The 21992-nt window shown below is 40.5% G+C and overlaps 1 protein-coding gene across 1 annotated transcript; it reads left to right on the top strand.

The window, feature by feature from the left end:
- Nucleotides 1-586: 586 nt before the first annotated feature.
- SMTNL2 (smoothelin like 2) lies at nucleotides 587-21808 on the top strand (the record flags this gene model as incomplete). Its single annotated transcript, XM_079545021.1, has 9 exons — nucleotides 587-991; nucleotides 10110-10197; nucleotides 10904-11143; nucleotides 11808-11837; nucleotides 13368-13443; nucleotides 14878-15048; nucleotides 15609-15726; nucleotides 17022-17173; nucleotides 21682-21808. 9 exons carry the CDS (start codon nucleotides 587-589, stop codon nucleotides 21806-21808), a joined length of 1407 nt encoding a protein of 468 aa, XP_079401147.1.
- Between the last annotated feature and the right edge of the window lie 184 nt (nucleotides 21809-21992).

The following is a 21992-nucleotide window of genomic DNA, read 5'->3' as shown; positions in this document are numbered from 1 at the left end:
CCTCTTCGCTTGCTCTCCTCGTTCCTGCCAGACCACCATCTCCTCTTCGCTCCCTTCACACACAAGCTCTGAATCATCGACCTCCTCCAGGTCCGGTTCCGTAACACAGCCTGCAGCCTGCCACGCCCGGCCTTTCCTTCAAGGGCCCCGACAGCTGTGAACCCCCAATGCCCCCGCCCCTTCTCCCTCCCTCTTTCGTTTGTTCTCTCGTGAAATTACATCTCCTCTGAAGGAGCACGCACTGAGTTGGGCGGCCCTGGGCAGTCACTCAGCTCCTGGTTTGGTTGCCCCGGTGCCCCGCTACGGCGCGACACTGCTGCAGTGACGCCGCCGGGCGCTCTGCAGGCTCTGCGGAGCTTTGTGTCCACACTGCGGGAGCGAACCGGGCTCCGGCAGCCGTGGGGGCAGGCCGATGCGGGGGTTGGGCTTAAGAGCGGGTAGAGGGAGGTTTTGTGCGCGCTCCGAGGGGACGAGAAGGCGGTGGCAGCAGGGAGAGAAGATCTGTTCGGACTACTGAGCCGTCGGCTCCCGAGTTTCCCCCCGAGCCTATTTGGCCGCACCACAGAAACTGCGGGCCGTGAACACCATGGCCAGCGAGATCGACAACCTGAACAGCCACGAAGCAAAGACGGTATGCGAGGCGTTGGGGCGCTATGAAGACACGTTGCGAGGCGCTGTTCGGGAGATCCATGTGGACATTCAGGTGTTCAAGCAAGGCGTGAGTCGGCAGGTGGATGAGGTGCTGCGCCTCGCTAGCCCCCTGGCTCGCACCGTCTCAGAGCTGCAGCAGGAGAACCAACGCCTGAGGGTGCAGCTGGAGCGTCTTGCTCGGCAGGTGGAGGCCCTTAGCCGGTCGGCGGGGCTGCCGCAAGAGTGGCAGGACGAGGCAGAGAGGAGCCCTCCAGCTGTGGGACCCAGCTCTCCAGTGCCGGCTTTTTCTGCAGACAGGTTCTCCACCCTTGCGAAGCTAGCAGTGTCTGGTCGGAGCCAAGTAAGTGCCGGCTGTGGCTGGGGGGGCAATGTAGGAGGGTCATGAGGATGCGTGAGCACTTGATGTGAGTGGATGCGTCTACACTGAGCTGTAGGTAACACGGGGGAATGTTTACAATCTTGTGCATTGAATATTTATGAGCTTTTGGAAGGTGTCTAGAGAAATGGTCTTGACTGTTATGCCAGCTGGAGATGTTTCTGATTATAGTGCTACTTGGCCAAACTGAGATCTTGCTTAGAGTGGTAGCAATCTCTCAGTTGAGTGTGGTTAGAAGTAAGAAGAGACGTTGTGGCAGTCTCAGCTATCAGTATTTATGTGTAGGTGAATGTCTGTATATCCTTTCAAGATTCAGGGGGGACCTGTGTGCCAGCAGTGCTGTTTGTCAGTTGCCAAGCTCACAAAGGAGAAAAACTCAGCATATATGTAGCAGGTAATAATGTGCTTACCTAACATAGTGACTTAGTGTGCTGAAGTGTGACAGTTTTGAGGCACAAGTGCTGTGCTGTACTACTTTGGCTCAATTTTAGAGAGGTGTGCCCCATGCAAGCTGACATGGTCTCCATGTCCTAAACTAGCACAGAGATGTTCTTCCCAGTGGTAGAACTGCTTCTGTGAGATGAAGCCTTATAATGTGGTCCATGGAAAGCTCAGTTAGTGGGAAGCTCATATGGCACTGAGCTTTGTGTAATACTTTTCTAGTGCATCTGGTTCTGTGGAAGGAGCTGAGAGTTCCTGTACAATCCTTGATGCCAAGAGATTGCCTCCAGACAGTACATGATGATTGTTATGTAACTATGTGGTATTAGAGAGCTACCTTTCAAAACTGGCAGCCTATTTCATTTAATATTAATCTATCTCTTGCAAGATTCTTAAAGACTTGGAGCATGGACAGTTGTGGGATTGGCTATCCAGGCCTTGGGGATGAAAAGTAAAAGCTTGGAAACTAAGCTAATTTGAAGTTGTTTGGGTGCAATTGAGCAGAGTCAGTACAACATTCCAGCCCTTTTACTTCCCACCAACCCAAAAGTATTTGGCAACAGCTGGCCAAATGAAAAGGCAAAGCAGCCACATGCAGTACTGTTCCAATGCTATTGTAGCAATTGCTGCCTTTTCTCCCAAAAGATTAATATGAACAGCTTACACAACTTCTAGATCGTTTGTTTGTTTGTTTTGTTTTGTTTTTTTTTCCTCCATGGAGCCAGCCACACTTACTACATTGCAAGAAACAGAACTAAGCTCAGTGACAGGGAAGGGATAAGAGGAAGTGGTGCCTCATACAGCTCATCTTCTCCATTGCCACTGCCTATTTGTGGTGGGTACTCCATGCTCCGTGATTAGCCTCAATGCAAACCTTTAGCATTATCCAGCTTTAGATAACAGTCTAGGCTGAAACACAGAATGTGCTTTTGTTTTGGCTGGAACCTTCTTACTTAGCTTTGAGGGTTCAGGGAAGATCACAAAAGTACTGTTAGCTCCCCAGTGTCCTCCCAACAATTTTCCCCGCAAGGATGGATGGCTTCCAGGATTAGCATAACTGACTGTAAAGGAATCTCAGTACTAAGAACCATGGGAGATGCAGCTAGAGCTACACACACCAAATGCATGCAGAGATACAGCGTTGATCAAAAAAATATGTAATGTGGCTGTGCTCAAATGACTAAGGAACAAGCCTTGATCACTGTGTTGGTCACCCAGTTTCTCTGTGGTAATGAAAATATTCCCTGAATTGTCTGAAATTTCTATTTGTGCAACAGAAGCACTTGAAACAGAGTACCGTTGTATGGGAACTGCTGAATCACGGCCTGAACCTCTGATTGATCACCTGAGGTGAGCAATGAGTCAGCCCTGGGAGAACAGGTGAAGGCAATTCACCTGTGCTGCTGGAAGGGGTGGAGCCTGGCTGCACCTCTCCTAAACCCATTTAAGAGCTGACTACCAGGGGGAAAGGATCTCTTCTGGAGATCCCTTCTTTGGAGTTTTGCAGTGAGTCCAGCATGCGGGTAAGCTTTCTATCTATTCTCTTTTTGTTATTATAATCTGCTTTGCCAAACTCTCCTGTTTATTTCATAATTGTAACATCTTTATATTCATTGAAATACAACCATAAATGCAACTGTGTTTATTTTCAGGTAAATTAGTGGTTGTGATAAAAACTGATGAGACTTCCATCCACAGTAAATGCTTATATAACTCTGAGATAGGAGAAGCAAATAATATATTTCTGGAAATAGCAGTGAATAAGAGTACTCTTTTGCTCCTGAAAAAGATTTATTGGTTGGGTTTCTTTCTAGTGTGTAGTTGATGTAGCTCTTATCCCAATAAGGAGTCGAGTTCTGTTCCCTTCAACGCTTCTATCAAAATACTCCAGATGAGAGTTTCTTTCTCAGGGTGAAGATTAGGTATTGAAGATTCTGAGCATCCTTATTGTGTGAACTGTTGTTTTCTAACATTGCTAGATTACTTTTAAAGGTGATTTCATTGAGAAGAAAATGTGGCCAAGGTGTTCTGAGCATAATTAAATAGTAAGGGCACAAATATCCTTTTAAATATAATCTTTGGCTAGTCTCTGCTACACTGTCCTTGAAATCTGATATACGACAGTCTATGTGCTCATTTAGATGGACCCAGTTGCCTTTCTGTCTATCAAGTGGGGTAGACTAACAAGATAACAGTTTATTAGCCCCCATTTCCTGCATGCAACATAGCAGTGACAGTGTTACAAAGGATTTGTGTTTATCTGTCCGAGATTTACATTGTGCTCAAGACAGGGCTCTGTAGGTACTGGAGAAGGCTGTTTTGGGGGCGTAGAGTGGGGAAGGGAGTGTGTTCTTCGTACTTTTGCTCCTTGTCTTGTCTTTTGTCTTTTCCCCTCCCCTTTCTGAGGTTTTTTGTTTGTTCTTTGTTTTTCTCTCTCTGCGAACATTTCAGTTCTGCAGAGCAGGATGGTTCAGAAAGTAATTTGTTAGTTCTAGTATCAGGTGGTCATTTGTATCCAAGGTTGTTACACTGGCAGTTTTATTTGCCCTGTTCTTCCAAGAGATTACACACGGAAAATTGCTCACCTTTCCTTTTCCATCTTGGGTATGGATGGATTAGAAATCTTAGTAATGAAAGGAGAATTGCTTTTTGTATTTGCAGTGCTTTAGTAAACCTACTTGTTCAGTTGCTACAGCTAGATCTGTAAATTTGTTTTGACTTAAACTTCAGCTAAGTAGATTTTTCTGAAAAGTCTGAACTATTGAAACTGAATAAAGATGAGATCTCCTATCTCTTTAAAAACAAATAAACAATAACCAAGTATGTTTAAAAGTAGCTCTGTGGAATGTTCCAAGGTCTTTAGATTATAGCTGCTGAGCTGAGAGGGAACATCCAAATCCAGCACGGACAGTAGCCAGTATACAAAACTAATGTCAGAACTGTAGGAATTGGTTTAAAATTATTATATGTAAAAATTTGGTTTTTGCCTTCTGAGTTAATTTTTCTTAAAGCATTTATGCAGCACTTTTGGCACATAGATTTTTCTTTTCCTTTTTTCTTTTTTATTTTCTTTTTTTTTTTTCTTTCTATAATCATTGGAGCCAGGAAGCTGGTGCAAGGCTATTGGATAGCATAAATTCTGGAGCTGGAACTACATGGATTGAACAGGATTTTGAGTTAATCATTCTGCAAACTGGATGTGATTTCTAATTATAACATGGTTGCATTTTTAAGAGAGATACATTTATGTATCAAATAATACTAGCATAGTAGAGGCAATCTTGCGTGAGACTGGGACACTACGTTAATATGTTCTGTGTGGTTTGGATGGTGTTGAGCAAATTGTAGTATATATATTAAAAAAAAAAAAAAAAATCCAGGATAAAATCAGCATTACTTTAGAAGTAGTACCAACTTGTTCCAGTGATTTTTTTGTCAAGGTGAAAGAAAAGGACCTTGCTTTCTTTTTTCCTATTTGAAGATGTTTCTTTCCAAAAAGTTCTCTGCTTCTATGGTTTTATGTTTTTATTTTGGCAAAAGATTTGAGAATAGCTTTTTAGCTATTCAATATGAGACTTGTTTTTGGACTCGGTGATCTTTGTAGGACCCTTCCTACTGAACTGTTCTGCTCTGTTCTGTCCTTTTTCTGTCTGCAAGGAAATACAGTACGAACTTGACTGAATTCTTGTGTTTCCATTGTTTGTAGAAGCACAATATTCTGAGCTCTGTTCTAACTGCACAATAATTTGCAACACAGCGAAGATCATGTTTCATTTTTTCAATTACATCTCCTGACAGGTCATTAGTTCTGTACTTTGTTTCTGACAATTTTTGGTCAAAGCTTTCGCTGCTAGTTACCTATAATGTCATTCTTGGCAGCTAGCTTTGCATATCTTCTGTGAAAAACAGGGAGAACAGCATAGAGGTACCTTTAGCAGCTAAAATAGATAGTTTGCCCATTACAGTCAGTGTTTGTGGTGTTGGGAAGGGTGTATCTGTTGAATACAAAGGCTGTGGAATTCTAAGGGTAGAGGACAGATTTTAGTGAATTAGAGTGTCCCCCTATTCCTTCCTTCCTTCCTGATGCTTAGTTTTTCACTTTTTGAAATGTGAAAATTGTGGTAGAGCGCTGAAAAGTTCTGATCAAATCTCAAGTTTGGAGGATGTACCTATGAAATTCAGTTTCCATCAGCTCCAGAGAATTTTGACTGATAAAGGCAGTAGGAGAATTATCACTTGCTTAGGTCCTGCTCATTTGAAGATACTAAGTTGTTGAGTTAGTGTCATATAAACATCTGTGATTAAAAGGTCTACAAACATGTCAGCCCAAATTCTTATCAGGCTGGATCTAGATCAGCTTGGCTTTCAGATGGATAAAAAGAGATAGTACATTTCCACTTTCTTCCAATCTAGTATTGCTACCCTGAACTTAAGCTTCCTCTGTCCAGAAATTTACTCTTACCTTGAATCAGGCTAGTAAATTGCACTTGTCATGATGAATCAGTAAGTATTAGTCAGTTCTTCCTTGAATAGAAAAGTCTGCTCACCCTGCCTTGCCTATTTTTCTTGGTGTGACCTCTGGAGAAGCTGTATATGTAGATTATAGGACTTATTTCTGTCAGCTCCAAAGTCTGGAGAAGTTTGAGATTAAAGGTGGTAACCCAGACGCATTCCTTAACTATGATGAGTCTGTCATGTAAACAGTCTGCTGATTTCCAGGGATTGAAGTGCCTGTTAAGAGTCTTTAGTTGGCAACTTCCCTCAAAGCTGAGGAAAATATCATTTAATTGAGAGCATAAAAACTAGGAAAACTATGTGTTTTCTCTTCAAAAACACATTGTTTGTAGATTGTCCTTGACTCAGCCCAGCAGTGTGCTCTTGCAGCTCAGAAAGCAAATGGTATCCTGGGCTCCATTAGAAGAGGGGTGGCCAGCAGGGACAGGGAGATGATTGTTCCCCTCTACTCTGCTCTTGTGAGGCCCCATCTGGAGTACTCTGTTGAGGTCTGGAACCCCCAGTACAAGAAAGATAGAGCTGTTGGAGAGGGTCCAGAGGAGAGCTATGAAGATGATCAGGGGACTGGAGCACCTCCTCTACAAAGACAGGCTGAGGGAGCTGGGCTTGTTCAGCCTGGAGAAGGCTGTGGGGTGACCTAATTGCAGCTTTTCAGTACCTAAAGAGAGCCTACAAACAGGAGGGGAATCAACTCTTTGAAAGAGTTGATAACAGCAGGACAAGGGGAAATGGTTATAAGTTGAGGGAGGAAAGATTTAAGTTGGATGTCAAGGGAAAGCTCTTTACATTGAGAATGGTGAGGTGCTGAAACAGGCTGCCCAAAGAGGCTGTGGATGCCCTGTCCATCCCTGGAAGTGTTCAAGGCCAGATTGGATGGGGCCCTGGGCAGCCTGGTTTAGCATTAAATGTGGAGGTTGGTGGCCCTGCGTGTGGCAGGGGGATTGGAGAGTCATGATCCTTGAGGTCCCTTCCAACCCAGGCAATTCATTCTGTGAATTCTTTCCCTTCTTTTTCTCTTTCCTTCAGTCAATGCCCTCAGCCCCTAGAGGGACTTCCAGAGTCTACAGTTCTCCACGGTCAAAGATAAGGGCACCTCTAATGCTCCTTGGGAGGTCTGCTTGGGAAAGGTGTGGCTAGTCTAGGTTTCTGCCTCAGCTTGGCTGTTACAGTGGGCAGAGGCCGTATTGGTTTCAATAGAAAGCTCTTCTCTGCTTCTCCCTGAAGAGAAGAAAACAGGCTGCTTTCTGCCCTCACGATGTTCCTTCCAGAATTTTATACTTTTCTCCCTAGAATTTTTCATCAACCACATTATGGCTTTTCCATGTGTGGTTTTTTTTTTTTAATGTAAGTGTGATGAAAACAGGTGAGATCTAGCTTATAGCCCCACATATGTCATGAGGAAATGCCTGAAGATTTATCTGCAATAAGAGAATGACAGAATAATCACATAAACTAGCAAAGCTCTGTTTGATGCATCTTCTGGTTGTGACATAAAAGGAATATGACAGGTAAGCAGATGGAGAACACAGCGCTGTATGAAACTGCTTACAAGTATGGTGCTCGGTATTCCAGTCTACCAGATGACTGTGCTGCTAAAGCCAAATAAAAAAAGAGAAGTGTGCATTTATGTGTTAGTTGTTAATCACAGTTGTTAACAACAGTCGATCTTTCTGGTATTTTGATGCCAGACTTCAATTTGGTTCTCTAACCAGGCCCAATACTGAGATTTGCTTTTGTAAAGCTATCAGTTACAGATAGGTAATCATAGAGTCATAGAATGGCTTGGGTTGAAAAGGACCTCAAAGATCATCTAGTTTCAACCCCCCCCGCCCCATGGCATGGGCAGGGTTGCCAGCCACTAGACCAAGCTGCCCAGAGCCACATCCAGCCTGGCCTTGAATACCTCCAGGGGCATCCACAATCTCCCTGGGCAACCTGTTCTGGTGTGTCACCACCCTCTGAGTGAAGTTATGTTTGAAGGATGAATTTTAAAGCAGAATTGCAGAGCTGTAGCTGTGTGACTGAGTATGCATCCTTTGTTGAAGGATTTCACAGAATTGTAGGGGTTGGAAGGGACCTCCAGAGATCATCGAGTCCAACCCCCCCTGCCAAAGCAGGTTCCCTACACCAGGTCACACAGGTCGGCATCCAGGCGGGTCTTGAACATCTCAAGAGAAGGAGACTCCACAACCTCCTCTTGCAAGCCTCCTTCTACCTGCCAGTGATTATTAGAAAGGATGAGTTCTGACCTTTTTTGATGAGAAAATCTCACATGTTTGCAGGAGCACAATCATCAAGAATCTTTCTGCACTGTTTGTGGTTCAGCACGATGTCTTTGTGAACAAGGAGGACTAAAATTATAACAAGGATGTTCTATTTTGACACTGTCAGAAAAGTCTCTCTTTAGTGTTGACAGACTGCTGAAAGGACATCTGCAGAGAACCAGCCTGCTATGGGGAAAGCAACAGAGTGATTGCCTAGCTGGCTATGATCACTTACGAAGATCTAAACAAACATTATTCATTGGTATCTGGGGGCCTGATGGCACTCAACAGTGCTGGAGTAACTGCATGAGACACAAAGACCTGCAGTATACAAGCAGACAGATTAAATGCTCCAGAAGTCAACTTGCATTGTATACCATGAAGCCATCTCTGCTCGTCTATTTGACCAGGAAGTTTGATCGTTCTGTTTATTTCTTCTTATTTTCTTGCAATTCCTGTAAGTGTCTTGTAGGAATAATTCCAAAGTTACCTGAATCTTCATTTAGGTGATTTGTTTGCCTGTTTTGTTGTTGTTTTATTGTGATATAGTGTGAACAACTGCTGAAGCTATAAATGTAGAGTTGTTTTCTCTCTTGTCAATTTTTTAATCCAGGTTTGCATCAAAATAAGGTTTTGTGAAAAATGCCTCTACGGTTTTTCTTCAGAGGTTGCTCCATGTGCAAAAGCTTTCTAATGCTGTTCAAGGCTGCTGCTTCAAGCTGAGTGGTCGGTTACAGAATACTCCTGTAATCTGACAGTTTCTCTGTGCTCTAGTAGAACTGAGGAATAAGTGTGGTGCAGTTCTCATTAATGTCTAGCAGCCTTGATTGTCCTCCCTTACACATCTCACTTTTTCCCATTTCTGATGTATCAGTAATCTCTGTATGCAAAGCACATAGAGGCAACTGAGGAGCTTGCTTTTATGAAAATTCCTCTTTCAAGAGGTCTCTAAATGAAAGATATCCCACAAAAAACAGTGGAGCTAATAGTGCTTTTGCTTGTAAGAGAGTTTTAGATTTTTGGACCACTGCTATTTTAGGTGTATATGAAACCATACTGGGGCATTAAAGAAAGTTCAATTGTCCTAATAGAGCTATAAGGCACGTTGTGTTAAAACTTGTGGTTGTGTTTGGTTTTGGCTTGTTTTTTACAAAGCAGCATCTTTTACACATTTTAACAGTAAACAGACCAAACTTGCCTTGTTATGTAGCCTCCAGACCTTTATCTAGCAGAGCACAGAAGTGCGTATGTAACTCCAGCAAGATCACTGACTCAGAAACAGTCAGGAGAAGTAAACTAAACCTATTGTCTGAAAAATACTGAGTAAATCAAGGTTTTGTTTCCAAATAAATGGTTAAGTAAATACCAGATACATTCACCCATCTTTTCTCATATATAGATGGAAATTTATGTCCTCTGAAGCATCTCAGATTTCCATGTGCTCCTAGTATGGTGGACACCCTTACTTTAACACCAGTCTTTCAGACTTTTTGATAAAATAAAAGAAGTAGAACAGGAAGATTTGATCTGGAGTTACACATCTCACATTTCTCTCGTCTCTCAACTATTAGACAGGGTCTTCAGTTTATCACAGTCACAGTGGATACTGATAGCTTTATCTAACAAAAGTGGACGATCCCTGCTAGTTGTATGGGGCCTGCTGGGACAAGTATGTGAGGATTGATGTGAGTTGTACATTCCAGTGTTCCATTTTCAAGTTCTGGCCTTTGGAATTAAATAATTCCTCCCCTCCTGTATCATGATCACTAGTAAAGGAAGGCCTGTTCTTGGCTGGGGTTTCTGGATAATTTAACTTTTGATGCTGTTTAAAATTTAGTTGTGTCCATTTTCTGTTCTGACAGAGTGTAGACCTGGATGACCACCACAAACCTGAGTTTAGAAGAGTTTGTAGTTCTTCCATCATTGAAAATGGGCATCAGTCTTCATCAGGTAGGAACAGGGCAAGAACTGAAGGATTACTTTAAAAAATACCTGATTCTGGCAGTCATAGAGCAGCTTTTGGATGTTGGAACCATTAAAATCTGAAATGGTTTTTGGATGGATTTTGTGCTGCGGCTGTTTATTTCCTAATTAGGAGTCTAACTTTTAATGTTCAACTTCAATGTTAAGCATGCACTGTGTTGTTTCATAAACTGGAGACTATAATCTCAGTGCCCCCCTGATAATAAGATCAGCTATTCTGGGTTCCATTATAGCCTTACATCTCAAAACATCTTGCAAATTACCAATCTATTTAAATCATCCTTCACTGGGGGCATTTGCTTCTGATCTATATTTTAGAGAAAACTTAGGTGCCCAGCATTTTGTGAAACTAGAAAAGAACAAGGATGCTGATTTCTAATCTGCATCACGTGGCTGGGTTGCACAGAGGAAGAGGAGGAGCTTACCAAATGTAGGTGCTAATGAATTAATAATCTGAAAAGGCTGTTTTTGCTGAATGTCATGCAGGACAGGTACCAGGATTGTACTTCAATTTCTGCAGAGTGCTGTAAATGGTATAATGTCTCAGAGGGAGAACTGGGTAGAATACTTTGATTGACTTGTAAAACAAAGTTGTTGCATGGAAATTTGTTTGTAATTTTATTACAAGTATTAAGTAGATTTATTTCCTTTCTGCTTTTCTCTTATTCACCAGGTCAGGCAAAAGCCTCCCATGAGCTGACCTCTTCTTATATGTCAGACTCTTCCCCTGAGGCCCATGCTCCTGCAATGACCTTACAGATGCCCCACCTTCCTGTTACTGCAGTAACCAGAACATCAGAGAAGTTTTCAGGAGAAACTGTTCATTCAGCAGGAACAACTAGTGCATCCACTGGCCTGCTTGGACAAAACCAGAGCAAAAATGAGATGGCGTTGAAAACTTCTAACCAGTCAGGTACAATACGGGGATTAAAAAAAAAAAAAAAAAAAAAAAAAGCAGTATGTTTTCTGAAGCTCTGTTTCATTTCATTACTTCAAGAAACTAGGGACGTGGAGATTGTCCTGTAACCTGGAAGTAATTATGTAACCTTGCTTCTATGGCTTCCCTTTCATAATGGGATGCTCTGATTTGTAATATTGTGGGTCCTAGTTGGAGGTTGAGTTTATAATGTCACATATTCTGAGAATTTTTGTTGCCTAATATAATTGAGTTCACAGTGCAACCTAATATTCTAGTACAGTTACTGAAGAAGTATCTTGAGAAGTTAAGGGAGTATTTGCTAACAGGTTTAAAAATTGTTTGGAGGGAGGAATGACTGACAGCAGACTGACAAGTAGACAAAGTTACTGCAGAATTTTATCTGTAAGTTAAATTTTTTAAAATAAAAAAGCTCATGTCATTTGATTTATAGTCAGATAATTTGTTTTTGGGCTGTATTTTGTGTGTGTTTAGTGTTGGTGATGCTTTATTGATCAGAAACAGTAGAGATAGATCAGATGGAATTGCCAATGAGAAACAGAGTATTTGCAGTTTCATCTTTCAAATTTTTATCATATTCAAGCTAAGAATGTAGGAAAGCATTCCTCTGTTGCTTCCCCTCCCTCCCTCCCAATTTCAGTGAGAACAGTGACTTCATCTGCCAATGGAGGTGAGTATTCTCACCAGTGTATCCTTATGCAAAGCATTTTGAGAGGGATTCCGTGTTCCATATCTGGGAGATTCAGATCTGAACATCTAGTTCCATTTAATAGGTATGTGACAGTATTAAAATCGCTAACAAGATTGCGTGCAGATTCAATTTTCTGGGTATCATGGATCCTTGTTTTAGTTTATTGGGCTCTCCATCAGTTCAAAGCAAGTGGGCACCTATGTATATTTGCATAGTGGTACGCATGTGTAGTGTTAGGCATTCTCTACAGTGGAAAACAACAGGTGCCAGAGAAGAAGGTCAGAATGCAGTTTCATTGGTGAATGTCTCAGATAATCGGAAAAATGTGACTGAATGCAAGCTAATGACAGCTGGAAAGTAGTGGGCCCACTCTGGATTTTAAAGCAAATCTATCTGAGCAGAAGAAGAATAAGTAGTCTGCATGTGTAAATGCGTAAAAGGACAAAATGCCTTTAGGACTTTTTATTCCAGTAGGAATAGATGACTTGAGCTTTATCTAAAACTGCTTCTGATTTATATCACCAAGCTGTTACCATTACACAATGTACTGGCATTTCACAGTGATCTCAAATCGCACTCCTCCCCAGCTTAAAACCTGTGAGATTTGTACAGCTGTTTGGCAGTTGTTTGTGGTTCCAGATTTGCTTCTGTATGCTGGCATTTAATGGAGTGTTATAAATGAGGTGTCTAGTTGATCTAAGTCCTTTAATAGGCCAGCAGTTCAGTGCCTTCATAGAGTGATTTGGACAGCAATTAGGTTGAATTGCTTCCAAGATGTCAGTCTTTCATCTTTGTCTATGTGAGAAGCCTTCCATAAATGAAGAAGCCTTGTACAAAACGTTTTTGCTTTAGTTAGTGTTAAATCTGGACAAGTCACTCCATTCTCCACACTTGTGGTGCCTAGACTCTAGTATTGGGCTCTAAGATGGAAAGCACAAAAGATGTAACCTCAAAAGCGAGAAGAGGAAGATGCAAGGTTGATTTTGAGCTACCTTTGGAGTACGTTCTACTTTAAAATTAGAGAAGTTCCTAGTGTAAGTTAAGACTGGGTAATTTAAATTATGCTGTCAATTGTGGTAGACATCCCAATACTGCTTAGATATGCCAAAATGACTTTGGTGAGCTAAGTTATAGCACACTTCTCTCCTTTCAGTGAGATATCCATAGCTGTATGCCCTCCTCTAAGGTCTGCACAAGGGCCTAGAAGGACCCAGTGTTCCCAACGCAATTTCACCAAAGGCATTTTCTCATAGTCTTTTCTGGCCTGTTAACACAATCTTTGCTGTAGTTCAACAGTGTTGCTGTGGGAATGAATCCCTGGGCAAAATCTTTCCCCGGTTTTTTAATTTATAATAGGACCTAGACAGAGGCCTGCTACTTCTTACCGCAGTGGGTGAAAAGCCGTGCATGACTGTCTTACCAGGAAATGATTTGAAAAATCATGAGGGAAGGAGAGAAAAATGTTTCAACGTTAATACTACTTTTTTTTTTTTTTTTTTTTTTGTACAGTGAATGCCACGTCTGTCACTAAGCCTGTCTCTACTGCAAGCTATGAAGCAAGTAGTGGAAACAAAACTGGTGAAAGGTAAGCATTTATCTTGATGTTTTGTTAGGCCATTGTGTTCTGTATATTCTTGATGAAGTATCTTGCTGATTTATAGAACAGGTGAGTCCCGGATGCTGTAATTTAAACACATTAAAGTTTGTAAGCCTCCATGAGAGCTTTGTGGAGCAGAGATGAGAAGGAAAGAGGGAAAGAAAACAAAAACCAAAACCAACAATCAACCTTTTGCAGAGCAGTTTAAAGCAGACTTAATTGTGGATTTCACATTTTTTTTAAATGTGCTACTAGCACTATACTACTCTGCGGTGGATTTTTGTTAGGGGAAGAGAGATCTCAGGCATTTTGAAAATACTTTTAAAAATAGTCAGATGTGTCAGTTTCTGCTTTGAACTTATATTTTGAAAACCAGCAAATGACTGCCACTGAACATCCATAGTTTGGCTAGACTAGAGTTTGGTTTGTAGATAAACGCATTGCAGGATACAGAAGACTTCTAGCTGTCTTTTTGGAAAAAAAAAAAAAAAAGGTTTGTTTTTTTTTTTTTTTTTTTTAATTAATACAGTCACAGTTCCTTAGTATAGTGTTATATGGTATGGCAATTACTACAGCCATAACCAGGCAATCCTGGCATGCAAAATATGCATCAAGAAAAGAGAGAGAACAGCCAATTTAAATCTCTTAAGTTGAGCTTGTTCATGCCTTGAAAATCATACAGATTTTGACATAACGTTTCTTCCAAGTTTGTTCCAACATTTGATATACCAAGCACTTTGCAGATCTTGCTGTCAGGAGAATGACCTCCAGATATATCAGAACTTAACAGTAAATTCAGTGTCACACTCTTTGCTTCAGTTTGTGCATCATGGGGAGCACTTTCAAAGCTAAGCCTGGCTGGCTTCCTTAATTCTGATGAAGTGGTTTACTGCTCAAATAAACACAAATGAAAATATAATCCTTTATATTAATCATATTTTCAAGTTGCAATCAGTGAAGCAACACCAATGTGCTAAGGATTCTGTGTACTATAACTAAAATTTTCAAAATTACTTCCTGAATTGCTGTTCAAGTTTATTTTTAAAATGTGAATTAAATCTTCTGGGAAACGAACAGTTGGAAGTTAAAGGGATTCAGTGCCTTCTGTGTCTCCACAACTTTTGCTTTAATTTATGTGTTTTCTTAAAGGTGTTGCTGTTCTTCTACTCTGGGCTGTAAAGCCTTTGTGGCTTGGCTAACTATGTCTCATGCCTAAAAGTACCTTAGAACTTTCTGTACTTGAGTGCTATTGTCTATTAATAGAACTTTAACCTTCACTTAAATTACTTTTGACCCATTCACATCCTCTTGAAGTTGCTGTTTTGACAGGCAACCCTGGGCATTTATGCTGACTGCTGGCACTGCAGAGTGCTACTTTTATTTTTTCTTTAACCACATAGTTTTCCTGTAATTCTTTTCTAGTGCAACTGATAATTACTGTGGTGTGACACCCAAGCCTCACTCCTCTCCTCCTACTGTACATCGTCAAGTTGAAAGAAGGCGAGAACTGGTGCGGTCTCAGACGCTTCCACGAACTACAGGAACACAGGCCAGGAAAGCACTTTTTGAGAAATTTGAGCAAGACAGTGGAAAGTATGTCACTCTCTTACATCTCCAGAATGGATTTGTTTATGGGAAACTAATTTGTTAATTGTTGCTAGCAGAGGACAACTTGGTGGGAAGACTCTTACAGTGTAGAATTTTGAGCTCAGGGGGCTGTAAAGTAACGTACAGATTTGCTGACATTGCAAATTGAGCCCTGGAAATTTACAGGTACCAATTTCTATCTTTGAAGTTGTTTAGCTGAAGAAGCTGATGCCTTTTATTAGGAGTGTTGTGAAAGCTGCCTTCTCTTCTTAAAATAAGAAACTGAGGATCTTTTGTTGTCATTTGTTAAGGAAGAAGAACAAGGACTGCTCTTTATACATCACGATAAGGGCATGATTTAAACAGAAGAAGACTCAAAATCCTGGCTTCAGTGAAACGAAAATTTTTTTTATTTGTGGAACCGGCATGTTGAAATTTTAGCCATGTGTTTCTCAAATATCATCTGATCAGGGAGTGAATCTGGGCAAGGTTGCATATATGTTGCTGACAAGTAGGTTTAAGTTATTCTAGAATGTAATTTAATCTGGTCTCTGTTAATTTTCCAGAGGAAAAGGACAATCCAGACCTAAACTGAAGAGATCACAGAGTTTTGGGGTTGCCAGCGCTAGCAGCATTAAGCAAATTTTGTTAGACTGGTGTCGCTCAAAAACCATAGGATACAAGGTGAAGACGTTAGCACTTCCAGCTCTCTTTTTCAGAAGAACCTACTCAAAAATTGAATGTAAAACATGCTAAACAGTGAGTTAACTTCCCCTGGATTCACGGTGTTCTGACATCACGTTGCATGGGCAACACTTCAGGACCGTCATTGCATGAATGAGATTTTTCTATGTCTCTCAAAGCATTGCAGCAGTGTTTGCTCTGAAAGCTGACATTTCCATGGTTACATATGTGGACTTCACTATATGCATGTATTTTTCTTAGATGCAGACTGTGATTTTTGCATTCTCATCACATAAAGTCTGAACAGTATTTTTCCAGTACATAGAACCTGTCTCATTTTGGCTACACAAAAGACCAAATTATTCTCTTCTGATTTTAGATAAGTGAATTTTTATTAAATATTTAAGAGAGAATCACAACATGTTAGTGAATTAATTTCTGTAAGGCAACATCACAGTAGATAAGAGAATTCAGTTGCTGAGATCTTCAGTAATTTTACCTGGCCTTAAGCCATAATTCCCAAAGCAGTTTCAAGGGGGAAGAGAAAAATTTTCCAGTTTTGTTTGTGTTTTTTTTTTTTTTTCCCAGTAATGCATGTTCTTCAGCATTTTGTAAAATGTGCTAAATCACAGTATTTTCCAGCAGAGCTAATGAACGTGACTGTTAGTTGTTAAAGAGGAAAGTTGGATTTCAAGTTTTATATGATGTGAAAGCAACACTAGCAGAGAACCAAAACATACTTTGTTTCATTCTGGCAGTTGAAAGTAACAATAAACATTAGTTCTAAGAAGCAGAGTCTGCAGTAGACCTAACTCTTCCAGTATTTCTACTACTCTGTATAATAAAGAAGCAATGAATTAGGCCTTACTGAGCAGCAAGTAAGCAGGTCTTTATCCAGTATTATTTATCACAAGGTGAACCATTTTTCAATTATAAATACTTCATAGGCATAAGCAATGTCCTCATTGTACGTCGACACTGAGCTGGTACATTGGGCCTGCTCCAGAGCTCACTGAGTTTCACGAGATTCTTCACAGTATTTTACTAGCTTTTGGGATCAGGGACCTTGAGTGTATGTTTGCTTTGTATCTGGGCATGTCAGGCAAGAGGCCCTTTCTTCTCAGAATACAATTAATGTATTGGACATGCGCAGAGGGGAAGGAAAACCACAAAGCCTGTGCTATGTTACTCTAGTCAGTGGGAGAACAGGACAGAAAACTACAGTGAGTGAAAGCAACTGCTCTTCCATGTTCTCCAGAACTGCATTAATGTGTGTTTTTTTTTCATTGTGACAGCACATTGATCTCCAGAACTTCTCCTCAAGCTGGAATGATGGGATGGCATTCTGTGCTCTTGTACATTCTTTCTTTCCTGAAACTTTTGATTATAATAAGCTTGATCCAGCTAACCGCAAGCAGAACTTTGAGCTGGCTTTCACCATGGCTGAGTGAGTATTACCTTAAATCTCTCTGAAGTGCTTGCCGTTCCAATCTCATGAAGCTGGACAGCAGTGAAGAGTTTAATCATTCTTTCTGTAGATCCTATATCATTAACTTAAGTGTGTTGTTGTGCTAAAAAATAAAGCTCTGCACGAAGAATGCATAGAACAGCAACTGAAAATCAAATGTGATTTTGCCAGACACAGAGTAGCTGACTGGAGTCCCATGTTCAGAACTATCTTTGAGTGGTACTTCAATTCTGCTTTCTCACTTTTGTGATCCTAGAAGCAACTGCTAGAACATGTGACTGCTGCAGCTTCTGTTAGCAGTAGGTTTCACTCGCTGCATTTTACCACAGATGATATTGCTAACAAGACTGCTACTGCACAAAGCCATTAGCTTCAAAGGATCTCTGGAGTCCTTAATTCTGTTGCTTCTCATTGTTCCCTGATGCTGTAAGACTGTACTGTAGTTTTGATCTTACATTTGTATGCATTACTGGCTTTTTCAGTATGTTGTATTAGTGTATGTGCAGTCACTGGATTTCAGTTGTGCTCTACATAGATGTAGAAATTCACAGCTTGCACTTGTCACACTTCAAGGTGCCTTATTAACATTTGCTGTAAATGCTTGCCTTCCAATATTTGGTAGTGTGTATTGATAAGAACTTCATTACAATGGGATGCTGCTTTTAAAAGAAAATAGCCCTGGCAAATATATTTTATAGAGGTTGTTACTGACAGAATATTATTTCTCAGGTCATGTAAATGACTACCTGGAAAGTTCCTAAACCGTACATATTTGCATTCTCTGGGACTTACACAAGACAAAACCCAGAATGTATATAGCCCAGCCCATTAGAAACACAATATAAACAGAACAGATTGCATGACAGAAGTAATTGTTAACAATCTACTGGATGGCTGTGTGTTGGTAAGCGAGACTTGCATACTTTTATCTTGAATGATCTATGTTTAGCTGTCTGAGTAGTTTCCAGAAAAAGAAAGTTGCAACCTGTAGATTAATGTACATTTTAGATATTTACTGTCTCTGTTGTGATTTTTACATTGCCAGTGGGTGTGCAGTATGACTTCTGTGTCCTTGCATTTCTTAATTGAGCAGTTTGGTTTCTCTGTTAGCTTCTCTGCGGCCAAGGAATGCTGAGTAGAAGCCATGTTTGGCTTCTACTTACATTGATGTTTGCCTAGGTCTGCAAAAGGTTATTAACAGGGAGGAAAGTTGTTCAGTTATCAGCCTGCCACTTCATTTATCATGCATCTTTATTTTTGTATAGATTTTAGTATCAATGACAGTTAATCTTTCACATAAGCTATCATTAACAAATTCTACTCATGCAGAATTACAGGGGTTTGCATCTGTGGAAACTGATGCTCAGACAAACTCAGTTCAGCCTAGTGAATGTATTTGAGTACTACATACCTGTAATACAAATAAATGCAAATTATTCCTCAGTCTGCAGAAAGATTTATTCTGCATCTCTTTTATGTATTACTTGGGGAAATAATTATTCTGGTGATAACTAGCATCACAATGTTATGTATTTGATGGTTTATTGATCGGGGCACTGCAGTGCTCTCTCCTGATCAGATGAAGTGGAGACTAACTTTTAATTATGGGCAGAACTGATCTGACTGTGTACTCAACTACAAAGATAGATCCCTCAGGTTCCCACAGATGCTTCTTTTGCAACAGACTGGTATGTACCAGTTAAGATGGCATTTCTTCTTTCCCTTTCTGAAAGTAACAGGAACAAAGCTTTGGCTTTATCAGTGTTGTCGGGACCATGTACACCATCATATGGTATGCATGTAATGGAAATAAGGGTGTTGTAATGGAGAGAAACAGAAAGCGCAGTACTAGTGAAAACCCTGTGTCCTATCTCTTTATTGTTCTGTAACATATTCAAAGTCAAGAGGTCTGAATTGCATTATAAAGTGACTTCTTTCCAGTGTTCAAAAAAGATAAATTGTAAGCATGGGAAACTAATTTATAAAGAATAAGGGAGAGGCAGCCAGTGCTATAGTTTATGTAGAACTTGTATTTCTAGAAATGTAAAGAATTCTATTGTGTGGTTCTCTGTTTATGCAAACAATTGCAGATCTTCAGCATTTCCGTGTAATTGTGCAATTAACATTGCAGTTGCTATACCACAAACATGTCATTTAAATTGGAAAAATTTAGTTGTAGTTACTTTGTCAGCCTTAGCCAAACTTGAGAAAACAGGCTAATGAGTTAACCTTAGAGGAGTAAAAAGCCAACCACTGTATACTACTTCTATGTTTTTTTTTTTTTTTTTTAATTATTGGGGGAGAAAGTGTTGTTTGTAGGTTTTTTGTTTGTTTTTGGTTTTTTTTTTTTCATTTTGTTTTTCAAGTAATTAAGAAGTCTCAATGGATTTGTCCATGTCAATCATAAGAAAGGAAACTTGAATTCATAGAGCACAATGCATCCAACTCTTACCGGCAGCCCACTGGGACTGGACATTCAACTTGTAGCTTCTTTGCCAATCCCACTTGCACAAAACACGATTTGAATCTCAGGCATGTTAATATATGCAATGTCTCCAGGAAAATCTGTGACCCTTAAAGGGGAAAGAGCAAGCAAATTAACTTTTGGAATTGAGTTTTGTGTGAGGGTTCATAGAATCACAAAATGGCTTCAGTTGCAAGGAACCTTAAAGATCATCTAGTTCTACCTCCCCCTGCTCTAAGAAGGAATGCCAGACATTAGATCAGTCTGCTTACAGCCCCACCAACCTGATCTTGAATGCCTCCAGGGAATGGAGCATCCACAATTTCTCTGGACAACCTGTTCCTGTGCCTCACCAACCTCTAACTAAAAAAATTTCCTCTTAATATCTTACTTAAATCTCTCTTATTTTAGTTTAAGACCATTCTAACTCCTTCTATTACTATTTGCCCATGTAAAATATTTGGGCTTTTTTTTTATAAGCCCCCTTTAAGTACCAGAAGGTTGCAATGTGGTCTCCTTGGAGCCTTCTCCAGGCTAAACAACCTCAACTCCATCAACTTTTCTTCATAGGTGAGGTGCTTTAGCTCTCTGATAATCTTGGTGGCCTCCTCTGGATCCTCTCCAACAGCTCCATGTATTTCTTGTGGTGGGAGCCTTAAGCTTGAACATGGTACCTCAGATGGTGCCTCACAAGGGCAGAGTAGAAGGGGACAATTGCCTCCTTTACACTGCTGGCTGCTACTTTTTTTTGAGGCATTCAGGATATAGTTGACCTTCTGAGCTGCAAATGCACACTGCAGGCTCATGTTGAGCTTTTCATCCATCAGAACCTCCAAGTCCTTCTCTTCATGGCTGCTCTTAATGAGCTGTTCTCCCAGTCTGTACTCATGTCTGGGATTGTCCCAGAGAAAGTGCAGCACTTTGCATTCGGAATTGTTCAACCTCATTTAGTTCATGTGGGCCCACGTCTCAAGCTTGTCCAGGTCCTTCTGGATGGCATTCTTTCCTTCTGTTGCATCAACTGCCTTGCAGAAGTTGAGGTAGATGACATCAGTTGCTCTTCCCTTGTCCCTATTCTAGCACCTGGCAAATTATTTATGTAATTTGTTAATCACAGTTTTTTACACACATAAGCATACACAAATTTTCTTACACATCAGGTGAGTTAAAATGACACTACAGCATTTTCAGGTGGTTACTCTCTGAACTTAAAATATATACAACTCTCAAAATTGAAGTGTGCTTTTACCTCAATTTCAATCTAGCAATAAGTATAAGGAAAAGTCAAGAACTTGAGCGTGCACACAAAGAGAGACATTGGGTAAGAAATATCTACAGAAATTACTTCTCCTTAGCTGTGATGGCGTCTAAACTGTTCTCTTATTGCCAGAAAAGGCTCTCAGTTATTGCTGTTAGCCATAATGTGAGCTCAACAGCTCAAATGCTTACTGTCCTTGTGATTTTTAATCCTGGGCTTGAGCAGATCTTTCTTTTTCTTCACAATGCTCCAGATCTCAGGCTTATGCTCTCCAACATGATGGTCATCTTGGACAACAATCCGAGTTGCTCATGTAAGGACAGGGGAAAGCAAACAAGAAGAACCCATGGCCGCTTTGGCTTTTAATGAGCACATCTGATCTCATGTTTTCCTATTCTTTAGAAGTTTTCTGTTTAATAAGTAGAAAAACTCGTAGTTTGCAAACTCATTTTGCCCTGTTTACTAAGTCTTGGGCACAGGAATGAGATTATATTACGTGCCACAGAAACATAGGACAGTGAAAAAGGCCATACAAGATTGGGTCAGTGTAGAGGAAAAGAGGGGAAGAACAAGTATTTTCCGTGATCGCTAAAATAACAGACTCCAATATTACCTCAGCCTGACCATTTCACTGTTCCTGATAAATCTCAGGATTTCTTATATCCCTCAGTGATGCTCAACTCAGAGCAGCAAAGAATCTTGGAAGTAGTTACAGGCTTTGGCTTTAACTCTTGATTTGCTGAATCTGTTTTATTATTACTACAGGAAAATGGCTCACTGTGATCGTCTGATAGAAGTGGATGACATGATGATGATGGGCCACAGGCCAGACCCCATGTGTGTCTTCACTTATGTCCAATCTCTGTATAATCATCTACGACGCTTTGAGTAAAGCCATCACCACCCATCCAGCCAGAATGATCAAGTATATTATGCTAATGGGAAGACTGACATTTTGCAAATAGAACACTGTTAGTTCTTGCAAGCATGTGGACAGTGAAAAGCATTCAATTGTATTTGCTGACTGAAGTGTTGCTGAGCAGTGCCTATGTACTTTTGGTGCTAATAGTAGGTTT

The sequence above is a fragment of the Tetrao urogallus genome, assembly GCF_951394365.1.
Source record: "Tetrao urogallus genome assembly, chromosome: 20".
NCBI classification, from domain to species: Eukaryota; Metazoa; Chordata; class Aves; order Galliformes; family Phasianidae; genus Tetrao; species Tetrao urogallus.
Note: the sequence above shows the minus strand (reverse complement) of the source record. Positions and strands in the feature narration are given on the sequence as shown.